Consider the following 12,584-nt stretch of genomic DNA (forward strand, 5'->3'; position numbering starts at 1 on the left):
TCCATGTAGGCTTAAGGTTAATCTACTTCTGATGTTGCAATGAAATATGTACATAACCTTAAAAAGTTCTATGCTGCCATCTTTTCTCTGTCTGTCTCCTGCCTTACGGAAATTGAACAGCAACATACCCATTTCATACAAGCAAGACGCATTAGCTAGCAAAAGCAGCACAAGAAAAGCCTTTCTTGAAACACCCGGTGTTGAGAGAGAGGATTGGAGAGCTGGGGGTGGGGTGGGGGGAAGCGGCGTACGGCAGTTCCTGCAAGTTACCTTGATAAGCACGAGGGCCTCGCTGAGTTCGGCCATGTCAATGTCACTCTCCTGAAACAGACACAGTCAATAGGATGGCACCGTACGACGGGAATGAATAATGGAGTGAGACACCGAGAATACACAGTGCATTCGCGCTAAAACATGGCATTTTGCTGGATATCATGAATAAGTAAACTCTTGTCATATCCCTGCAATTCTTTTGCTTTTAAGAAAGGAACATTTGCGTGGTGCATGAAATATAGAAAAGCTTCGCCTCCCCCCCCACTCCTTTCTATCATTTCCTAAAGAAGTTCACCTTGGTGAAAAACTTCATGCGGTTCCTCAAGTCGTCCAGCTGTTGCTTCTGCTCTAGAAAGCGCAACCGCAGCTCATTGTTCTCCTGGGCCAGCTTTTCATTTTGGTCTCCGAAAAGAAAGAAAGAAAGAAAGAAAGAAAGAAAGAAAGAAAGAAAGAAAGAAAGAAAATTACAGATACTCTTTAAATGCGGCAGAACCCTAGAAACGGCCATCATGGTCTTCAAACCTATTTTACTTAAAGCAAATACTGGTACATTTAAAACAAAGAACCGCCCCCTCCCTTTTTACCCATTCATCAAGTGGGATTCAGAGAGCCAGCAATAAAATTCTACCCATGCAGAGAGCACCCCTACCCTATGGGCCTATACAAACTAAGGGATTCCATGCAGTGGCTTCTCACTGCTATATGAAGAGATGCACTGGATTTGGAAATCCCTGCTGTGAGTGTACAAGCATGTTTAGGCAACGCAATAGGACCCCAGAGAGCACTTCTAATGTGTGCCATGCTGAGGGGAGGCACTGCTTGCCCACAAGCTACATCTCGACTGCCAAATATATATCTGTCATGTGTTCTTACTTTTGTTATTACTACGGTAATAATATTAACAGAAAAGGGGCATAGAAATAGAGGGGTAGAGGTATTTTATAAGATACATGGAAAGGAGGTCTCCCAAGATAAGCCATGTGCTTTCAAATGTGTTTACTAAAGTCAGTGTTGATGTATGTCATAGATTGAGGACAATAAAAAGCATGCATATCCTTATTTCACCTAAACCTGATTTCTATTCTGCCTCCCCAGAATGAATCTCAATAGAAATGCTCCCACCTTCTATTGACAGGTCAAGTTTGGGTAACTAGGTTCATAAGTTGGTGAGGTGGGAAGATTGTGGTAGATTGTTGACTAAGAGAGATAAATGCTTTATTGATCTGCTTATTGATCTCTTACACATTGTATCTTGTAGACTGGATAGTATTCTCTGCTGACATCTCAGCAGCTACATATCACACACACAATCTTTATTACAGTCCAAAGACCCACAAAGCAGATGCATATCTATACCCTGGTTGTTTGTTTTGTTCTTGGCTTATTTTGGGCTGCTGTTTTCCCCTCATGTTAAATGTTCTCAATAAATGTTTTTAGAACAATAAGAAAAAAATGCCTGTCTTTTTAATGATGATTTTATGCATTCAGTCCCAAAACACACACACACACACACACACACACAGAGAGAGAGAGAGAGAGAGAGAGAACAAACTATATGCTTATAAATACAGTGTCAACTCAATCTGCAAACATTCAACTTAAACCATTTCCTTCAGCGTCATCAAGGGATTGTGTACAGCTTAAGCTCTACTCAGAACAGACCAAGTGAAATTAATGGATGCAATGTCCTTTAATTTCAGTGGGTTTACTCTGAACAGGACTATCACTGAATACATATGCATTCTCTAGTCCAGAGGAGAACATAAAACTCATTTGCTTAATCTTTTTGGGTCTTTTATGTTAGGGCACTCATGGCTGAGTGGCGATTTGAACACTGGTCTTCTGGTCCTTGTCCAACCCTCTAACACATACAGCACACTGGATCAGATATATGTAATTGTTTGGAAGCATTTTCTGTGGGGAAGACTTGGGCTGTAATGATCTAACTTAAGCAGGAAGAATAAAGAGTACACTGAAGACTCTCCACCCCAACCCCTGAAACTATGATGCAAGCTTTTGAGTTCCTCTCTTTTTTGGGGTTGAGCATTAAGCAAGCAAGCAAGCAAGCAAGCAAGCAAGGGCTTGAGAAAAAGTTATTTTTGTACATGATAAGACCCTCAGCCTGCAGCTTGTAGTAACAACCTAAAGATGGAAATATTCTGTTTCACTCTGTGTGGGACTGTTCTAATGGAACAACATAGCTACTTGTGCCTTTGGTCTAACTTAAACAAGATTCTGTATTGTGCACACGGAGTGTTTGCCTGCTCACATAAAAAGAATGGGGATTTAAGAAAACAAAGATTAAGATAATCTACTGGTAAAACAAACAGCTGTCAAAAGCTGTTTGTGCTAATATCATCATCTGTAATCAATATGCACAGGGTGCTGACCCACGCATTCATGTTAGGAAAAAAGGGGGGGGGGAGAATTGGAATAAAGAGCCTCTTAAGCCTGCAATTAATTTAAACATTAAACTGCTTTTAAATGTTCTAACCCAGAGGATCACAAAACCTGAAACTAATCTGCACATTGAACAGGGAGGTGGGGGTGGAGGAAAGCAAGCAAGTAAGCAAGGAACCAAAACAGTTCTGCGTTATCTAAACGAACACATGGGCCTTTTCAAAGGGCAGCCTACCAATGGTAAATTGAAGGCCAAGGAAAGAGACAGGAGAAACAAACGGGATTTGCAAAATCAGCTTCTGTGGAGAAACTATCTGCCTCCAAGACCCACACTGCTTATCAACACTCTTCCTGACATCTTTCCTACAGCTCATATGCTGTTCACGTACTGCTTCCATTTTGCCCACAGAGGACAGATTTCTGATCTGGATAGTTTTCTTTGCTTCTTTTAAAGTTTCTAGTCCCTTTCAGACACAAACAAGAAGGAAAATGGTACTATTGTGGCTGAGTCAGAAAACAGATTCAATCAGAGTGATCCTTAAATCCATTAGATTTTAAAATAAGGGTGGCTTTTTTTTAGTGTTTATAGATGAGGGTTACAATAGGCCTACCAAAAACTACTTCCCAAGATTGCCAAATCAAACCTTCATGACCCAAGGCAGTATCTCTCCAAGAACATGTCTGTTTCTTCTGCTGTACTGTCACTTACTGCCAGCAGTACCATTGCATCATTGCTTAATGGCTGCTGTTCTTTTATACTGTACCAACTCCATGCTTCATTGATTGGCTCTTAGGGGCTATTTGCTCAGCCAATGTTGAAAGCAGAATTCAGGGCAATACTGGCCAATGGCCTGACTCAACTCACCTTAGCGTTTTCCAGATGTTGTTGGACTCCCAACTGCCATCAGTCCCTGCCAGCATGGTCAACAGCCAGGGATAATGGAAGTTCAAGTCCAGCAACATCTGGAAGGCCAGAAGTTCCCCATTTTGCCTTTGGGACTAGCAATGAGTTATGCAAAAACATGTGTGTTAGCACTCCAACACACTTTTACATTTTAAAATAAACAAAAGCATATATGTGAGAGGGGAATCTAGATACACCACCAGAGGGAGTGTGTGCGCCTAATTCAAGTTGTGCCAGGAAGTTGCTTTATACAGTCAGACTGTTGGTCCATCTAAAATATGTATTTTATTGCTGTATGAGGGCAGGATATTGTATAAGGGCAGGATATAAATATTTTTTTATAAACAAACATCTACACTGACTTTCCGCTGCAATGGCTTTCCAGGGTTTCAGGCCAGGGGTTTCTCCATGCTCTACATAGAGATGCTGGGAATTGAACTTGAGATCTTCTGCATGCAAAGCAGGTGATTGATTGCTGAGCTAAAGCCCATCCCCTACACTGGTGGGAACGCCAAAGGAGAGAGAAGGCAGTGGCAGAAAGAGAAGGGATGACTCCATCCACTGACAGCTCTGTTGACTTGCCTGATGGAACTCATAAGGGGATGCAACCTGTTTGCAGGAAGAGACTCTCAACATGCAAAGCAGATACTCAACAATGAACTGTGGCCCTTTCCCTAAAAGACCAAAGTATGGGAAGCTACAGCATGCAGAAGTTCCTGGGTTCAGTCCGTGGCATCTTTAGGTAAAAATATCAGGTAGCAGGTGATTGGAAAGGCCCTCTCTCTGCCAGAGACCTTGGAGAGCAGCTTCCAGATAGAAGACAAATACTGGGCTAAGGGGGCAAAGCATCCTGAGCCAAGGCGGCTTCTGATGTTCTGCGAAGCTCTCGGCTGAGTAAAAAATGGAAAACTCGCTTGCACACCTTGCAATGTCCTTCAGAGCAATATACCTCGTTCTGCTTTCATTCTGGCCAAGATGTTGTTTTTATCTGTTAAATCCGACTTTAAAGCAGCCTCAAGCTGAGCAATCTGCAGCTTCAGCTGCTGCTCCTTTAACTTCCATTGCTGGTCGTGGGTCACGCTGAAGGCACTGAGGAATTAAAAAGGGGGGGAAATAGAGAGAGGAGGAGAGAGAGAGAGAGGGAGGGAGGGAGGGAGGGAGGGGGACAAAAAAGAATTATATTAAAGACCAACATATGGCATGTAAGGAACTCAGAAATAGGCTTTAACAGAAAATAATAAAGAGGGGAGTGCGGGGAGAAAGCGATTTTAGTGGCAGAGATCATTGTCATCATGTCTTAGGAATTAAGTAAACACATGCTGGTCTGCTGCTGTTGAAACCGAGGCGCCTCTCTCAGGCTGCGGTCGTGGGACATGAAAGGGTTTGTGGGATGAGCAACGGGGCTGGACTCAATTTAGAGCTCCAGAGCCAGGAGAGTTGGCAGCGGGCGAAGGTTTGTGGGGACTTGGGAAGGAATCCGGAGGCCTGTTCCAGAGGAATCTGCTACTCAAAACCTCAGCAACAGACTCTGAACATGGGCAGCCTTTGCACATTCAAGCCTCTTTTCGTGTACAGCCCTGCAGTGACCCACCTGATCCATTTTAAAGACCTAGGGAGGGGAAAGGGGGGGGTGAAGGAAGCCCAGAGGCAGTTGCCTGCCCAAAGAAATGTCGGCTACAGCAGAACAGCGGTTCTCCTATCATGAAACAGCCCCTCTAAAATGTAGTAAAAATCTTTGTACTCTTAAGCCAACTTTATACCCTTAAACCAAAAACTTGCATTGTTAACATGAGTAAGAAACCAGGAACAGAAGATGGCCTTTGGGGGGGGGAGGGGGTGTGTGTCCAGAAAACACAAGTGTTTATCAAATGATTCACAGTTCAAAAAACTGCATGCATGGTGCCTACTACTACTTTTTCTTTCACCATATTTTATTGATTTCTGATATAACAGTACTAAGGACAGAATGACATTATTACCCACCCCTCTTCTACTTAATGTTCTTGCATTTAATACAGGGATCTCAAACGACAACAACTGCCCAATACAGGGATCTCACAATGCTCAAGTTCCAGTAAATGTAGCAGCTATGGTTCAATGTTAACATAATTTTGCAATTTTGGAGGCAGTGGTTCCAGAATCACATGCAGCTCTGAGGAGGGCTTGACTTAGCTTCCTCCAGAACACTGATGTGTGTGATCACCTCAAGATTTCTGTTTTGTTTTGTTCTGCAGGGGCTTTACAAGTGAAGAGGAGGGAAATATTCAACCGGGCAAAATGTGCATGCCACAAATTCCTTAATTTGTGTGTTTTTGTGTGTGTGTGTGTGTGTGTGTGTGTATTCTCCCTAGTTAAACTAGAATTCAGGAGAAATGGAATACAGGGTAGAGGGATCCAATAAAGAAATGGGCTCCAGGAAAATATGCTCGTTCCTTTAAAACATTTTAATAGACTGCATGCTTAAATGCTATGTTATTATTTACTTATATATTGCTTTTTAATTCAAAGGTCCCAAAGCAATGAATAGCATAGCAATACAAATGAAAAACTCAACAAAAGTGCATTCAAAACAATGTAAAATAGCAAAATCACAAAATGAATCCAACTGGAAGCCAATGCATTTCCAGGCCCAATTCAAATTGCTACCTTTAACCTATACCTGAAGGAATTAGCTCTTCCCAAAGAAGCCTATGCTGGCCTTAAGATCATCTACAAAGGCACTCCCCAGAGTGCCCTATCTATAGGGAGTGTGGAGGGAGGGCAACAATTGAAGGGGTCTTTTGGGCGACAGCCCCTGTCAATTGAATGCATTCCTTAAGAGAGCTTGCCTGCGCCTTCTGTGTTAGGTGAAGACATTTGTTCCCACCCATCCCAGTCTTTTTAGTAATTTTTAGCATCTTTATTAGCTTACAGCAGTTAAGTTATTAGGGTTCGAACCAATACCTCATTCTTGTCAATAGTTTTAATGTGGTTCATTGGGATTGCTGCTTTGATTTAAGTATGGAAGTTTTCTTGTATACAGCTTTCTATAATGGAGAGGCAGGTTACTGAGATTTTTATATGATATGCATTTGTACTTAAATATTTTAAATCATACATTTGTTTTGCATATTTTAAGCCACCTAAAGGCTCTGGTTCAGTTGACACAAATTTAAATAAATTGCAATAATAAATATAATGCTTATCATCACCATCATTATCACCATCATCATTCTTTCATTTTAGGGCTAGTGACAGGATAGCTTTCTCCACCCTTGAGGGCCAACTCCTGCACCTACTGCATCACTGTTGCAGTGTGGAGATTTCAATCACAGGCTGCACTGTTTAAATGCAGCTATGTATAGTTTCCACTTGTCAGAAAAGTTTGTGTACATTCAAGTCTCATGGTCATTTGTACATTTTCCAACAACAACCTCAGAATCTGGCTCTGGTTAAACTTAGAGCAATGTAGAAATCCAGTTTCTCCAAATCCGCATAATGCTGACTTTAAAGGCATACAAAATTGTTCTGAAATTTACTGCTCAGCTATCATCTCCTTCACAGTTAGGATTGCATTCCACTGGAATCTGCCTGGAATGTCTTTGGAGTTTACTTCACCCCGCTGCATTTTGAAGCCATCTGGGTAATATACAAATGGCTGACCATCCACCACACTGTGCTCCTAGTATGGACGGAGGGTCAGAGGGATACAGGGTCAAGTTCTTATAGTCAATGGAAAGTGGCTTCTGGAATTTCCACCTCAACATAATATGACTGGAACCAGCTGCCTGAAAGGGTGTCATAATGCTGTAAATGCATGGCATGAATATGCCCTAAATCAGCAAGTCAGACAGCTAAACTGGACATGGCACTTTGAAGCCACAGCAGCTTTTCTCTCTGCTCCCCAAGAATTGGATATTATTCTCTCCCCCTTAGAGAAAACGCAGTGGCAATTGTGTTCTCTTTTGAACAAAAGCACTCCTACAGCTGGAGGGTTCTCCTTCCACCGACTCCATGATCAGGTGTTTCCTCATTAAGCCTCTGCAAATTGACTGTAATTGCTTCAATTTTCTGTTCGGCACCAGAAAATGAATTCAGTGCCCTGTCTCATTTCATGTTCAGTAGGTTTAGCCTCCTAATTTTTTATTTATGTGATATTAAGCACTGCTGACAGAATTTACACAGACTATTACCTCAGAGCGTCTTTACATAAATATGAAGTGCAGTCACAGTGCCAGCCTAAGGCGTTTTGGCACCTGAAAAAGTTAGAGTCACGCCCTGTGCTGCTCTTGATTGGGGTCCATTTTTTAAAAAAAAGGAAATTGAGACATTGAGGCCTAAGCTGGAAGTAAAAGAAAAGAAAAAGGGCCTACCAACCCACTGCAGTCTGCTATCGTATCACGACAATGCTGTCTGTTGGCCAGCATAAAAGGGCAGTTGTGCTAATGAGTTAAAGCTGGGAAGTATTGGCAAAACTGACTGCAAAAATGTTTTAAGCTGACTTCTGTTACAAGGCTGCAAAACAACACCCAACATTATAGGACCCTATTTTCCTTTGTTAGAAACTCCTGCAGGTTCAACTCTGGCCGGGATCAAAAGAATTGCAAAACTAATTCACTGAGTCCAAGGGATTTTAAAAGATTATTTTGCCTACCACACAGCAGAGCAAACTACTTTAGAAACTGGATAGCATTACAAAAGCAGCTTGTGATATGGAAGGGAGTCAGCAGTTAAAACGGGGCAGGCGGGGGATGGGCAGTAGAAAAGATCAACAGGAATAGCACAGGACCTTTTAGGAGAGTGGTCCCAGTCTTGGGATCCCAAGAGGTGCTTTATTAATCACTTTGAGAGGCCATAAATACAATATGCAACTCTATAAATAAATAAATATTCCCATCTATTTATTGCATTTATCTCTCGCCTTTTTCTCCAAGAAGCTAAAGCTGGCGCACATGGTTTTCTACCTCCTCATTTAATCCACACAACAACCCTGTGAGGTAGGTTAAGTTGGGAGGCAATGACTGGCCATCCATAGGGTCTCTATCTTGTTAGGATGCAGGTGTAGTATATTACCTTTCACTCAGCCCATGATTATATCAATGCACTGGTTTTGAACATGTACAGTCTCTCCCAATTCAGATGTTACAGAGAAATAATGTTGGGTATTGTTTTATTGCCTAAAATGGCAGGAGAAAACCTCAAAATGGTATCAATCAGCATATAAGCAACACTGCCCCAAATCTCCTAATGGCCACTCCCAGTGGCTTCATATAAATATTAAATAGCACTGGGGACAAAAATCATACTCTGCAGGTTAACCACCAGGGGTCCACAGACACAGTACAACAGTGCTTCTAACCTCCAACACTCCAGATGAAATCAAAAGCTGCAGATAGATCCAGGAAAATAAACAGGGCTGTACTCCCCCACCATCTCTCCTGAATAAGGTCATCCATCAGACAGACTAAAGCCAATTCAGTCCCCAAACCAGGCTTGAACCCAGACTGAAATAGGTCAGTTTTATCCAAAAGTGTTTGCAGCTGAACTGCCACTACTCACACATTGCTTATTTTATCCCATACATAAACTGAGAAATGGAATGTTAAAAGAGTTCTGTTATCAGTTATAATTTACCTGTTGTATAATTTATCATAGTTTTCTTTTAAAAGGTCCCTCTCTTTTTCCAAATCATTAATTCTATCTTGAAGCTGGAATGAAGACAAACGTTGTAAGTGATGCAATTAAAAAGCAACATTACCAACACTAGTAAAGCTTTCTGAATAGCTGCACGCATGGTTGTGCTTTCTGGCAGTCAGTGGCCGGTAAGCTTTGACATTACCAGTGACTGCCCTGATGTCACAAAAGAGCAAGGCAGATTGGGATGGTGCAAAAATCAAGATTTGCAAAACGTTTTCATTAATGCAGGACAATTTCTATTTTTGTAAGGTTTTTCTCCTTTTTTAATATCAACCAAACATTAGTGCATTGGGTCGACACATTTCACCTGTTTTATAGGTAGAGATAGCTCACAAGGTGGGGGCAGATCTGCTATGCTACCTTCTTAGCAGGTGGCTGTTGCTTACCAAGAAGAAGAGGAGTGAAGTGGTGGGAAGGTTGGCGTGGTGCAAAAGCACTGATGGAGCCAATCTGGTACTCCCTTCTGGTGCATTTGTACCACAGTGCCCTCCTCATCCCAGTAACAGTGACTCACCTGCCGGGAAGCTAGTGTACTGGCTTGGCCCCATCTCGCAAGTTGCTTCTGTCTATAGGTGAAATTTAGATGGTGTTTGCCACCTTTAATGCAATCATCATGTATTAGGATGAATGCAGCATCTTGAAATGGTCCGACTGCAAGCTTGATCTTACATGGGTGTTCAAAGACTGCTCAGAGGCATATAAATACTACTGTAGGTTAACAACAGAGCGTTAAGTGCTATATAACTACCAGCTGTGCAGTCATAAGCCAAGTAAGACCAGAATGTTTGAATTATTGGGAGTCCTCTCACGACTTGGTCCGGGATACTACGCAAATTTCTCTAGCCCAGTTTAAAGGATTGTGCAAAGACTGTGCTCTTCCCAACCCCCTGCCCCCAAGGATCTCACCTCTTCTAAGCGTCGCTTTGAAAAATTTGTGGCCTGTAACTCACTCTCGAGGTGGAGGCACTTGGAACGTTCTTCTTTAAGTTGCAAATTGAGTTCGTCCCCCTTTGCCATGAGTGCATTGTGGCTTGCTTTAAGATTTTTTTGGTTCTGTGGAGGAGATGAGAGAAGGCAGCTGAGAAGTTGGGTCTGGGTGAGTAACATTAGGCTGTGGTCACTACTCTTGGATGCGGGCTATGGATTGAGTCAAAAGGTTTCCTCCAGCAACCTTTAAAGTGTAATCTCAATCCAGTCAACAGGAGATGCTCTTGCCATGTTTTGGACACAATGTCGTTAAGTTACGCAACGAAGAGGGTGGAGGGTGTTCATCCCTCCTCCAGCATGCTAACCACTCCCAGTTCAGCTGTGATGAGCAGGACCAAGACAGACATCTGTTTAGCAATTAAAGCATTTTGCTGTGGTTCTTGTGGTTTGGACACGCTGACCCAAAACGCTACAGTAGCAAGCAAAAATGAACCCGACCACAAATATGTCCATGCAGCTCTTGTCATTTTGCTGCTAACCCACCAGCTGATGTTTCGTTTGCCTTCTTAATTCCTTCCAAGGGAGCTGCATTAAGATTTAATTAAAAGAAATTCTGTGTCTCTTTAAAATTTGATTCTGCACTTATGTGCGACCTCTGAACTATTGAGCTGCACTCAACATTTCAAAAGCATGCACCTCTGTTTATTTTGCTTTGGAAACTGTTGCACACACCACAGTTTGCAAGGCTTTGATAAGCATTTAAGTCTTCTCAAAATAATTTCACTCTAAAACTCCCTTACAAATGAATGTGGTTGCTGTGCTGTGGTGCTTCAGCTTTGTCTGCTATGTCATATTACCATAATGATAAGCAGTGGACAAAAATGATAAGCAGTGGACAAAAAATCCAAATTTTCCAGTAACAGTAGTATTGCTGGTACAGAGGTCTGCATATGCTGAGTTGTGTATGCTGAGATATGCACAAAAGCTGCATGCAAATGTGGGCTGCATCATTAATTCTGGTGGAGAGAGCAGATCTAAGCTGAAGGTATAGGAAGCATCTAAAATGCTACACTGGGATTTGCTGATCAGGATTAGAAATAGAGCGGGCCATGGTTTATGGAGAGAAACCTCCTACCAATTCAATTCCTTGGCATTTCCAGTTTGAAGGCTGGTGAAGGATATGCTGCAAAGGGTAGGCTTTACTGAAGAAGATGGACAAATAGACCAACTAAGCAACAGGCAGCTCTTAGCACCTCAACATTGCGAAAGACCATTCAGCACTTGAAGAACCTGGGAGGTGGAGTGTGATTCTGCACTAATTACAACTGAAATTTGACTTTTAATTACTTTCTTCTGAGCAAACATGTATAGGATTGCAAGGTTAGTATAAATTCCCATTTATTTCTTAGTGTATTATAAACATTCTTAGCTAGCCTTCATTTACAGCACAATCATCATACCATCTACTAAGAAGTAAGTTGCCCTGAGTTCATGGGAACTTACTTCCTGCTAAGTGTATATAGGATTGAAGTCTTAAATTTCCAGATCTGTATCATACTTTTGGCAAAGAAAGAAGTACCTCTCTAAACAGGTTTATTCCGTACATAACCCCACCTGGAGTTCAGTGAGGTCTACTTCCTGGTGCACGAGTTTACAGTTCTAGCTGAAGTTTTGCCTACCTCCTGAAGCTGAAGAAATCTTTCCTCCATTGCTGCAAACTCATTGCTTTTCTCCACCAATTGTTTATGGAGCTTGATCATTTCAACATTGTCCCGAATGCTTAACCTACAAAATGGCATGTTCAAAAAGAAAGTAATTGTGAGGTTTATGGTACAATAATAGTCGAGTCACCTTGTTAATTTTGCCTTGGAAAACTTAAAACCCTTCACACCTTCCTAATTCCAAAACACAACTGGGGAGAGGTGTGTGTATAACATATAAAACAATTCCTTTCCTTAAAATTAACATTATAGGTTGTTAAATAAATACACATTTTTACAGTATGAAGATATTTGAACATTACTCATTATTTGGATGTATTGGTTTATGCTTATCAAACTTCGGTGGAGCCTATGGTAAAAGGAGCAGTATTATACTTACAATAGGAAGAGAGAAAAAACACTTTCTTCCAAAACTTTGGTGTTAGAGAATTACTGTTTAGTGGAGCATTATCCAGGAACGTAACCTCTTTCCAAGTATTTCCAAGGCAAGCGGCTTAGCATTTTACACAGATAATGCCCCGAGATTGGCATTCAAATTAGCTGCAGATGTATCTTTAACAATGACCATCTTGACCGAAATTCTATATGGCTGAGATTCTGTTATATATTTTCCCTGCTGAGATTCAATTCAAAAATTCACTATTTAATCTTGTTAAAAGTCATCACGCAGCTAACTACAGATA

The 12,584-nt window shown here is 41.6% G+C and overlaps 1 protein-coding gene across 2 annotated transcripts in view; it reads right to left on the reverse strand.

The window, feature by feature from the left end:
• RPGRIP1L (RPGRIP1 like) overlaps positions 1-12,584 on the reverse strand; it is an 80,297-nt gene that overhangs the window by 48,234 nt on the left and 19,479 nt on the right. For both annotated transcript variants that reach the window (XM_053400098.1, XM_053400097.1), the window contains exons 7-12: positions 11,860-11,965; positions 10,160-10,306; positions 9,191-9,264; positions 4,527-4,666; positions 569-675; positions 271-321 (exon numbers count right to left, since the gene is read on the reverse strand). In XM_053400098.1, coding sequence (XP_053256073.1) covers positions 271-321; positions 569-675; positions 4,527-4,666; positions 9,191-9,264; positions 10,160-10,306; positions 11,860-11,965 — 625 coding nt within the window. The remainder of the gene's footprint in view (positions 1-270; positions 322-568; positions 676-4,526; positions 4,667-9,190; positions 9,265-10,159; positions 10,307-11,859; positions 11,966-12,584) is intronic.

The sequence above is a fragment of the Podarcis raffonei genome, chromosome 8 (assembly GCF_027172205.1).
Source record: "Podarcis raffonei isolate rPodRaf1 chromosome 8, rPodRaf1.pri, whole genome shotgun sequence".
NCBI lineage: Eukaryota > Metazoa > Chordata > Lepidosauria > Squamata > Lacertidae > Podarcis > Podarcis raffonei.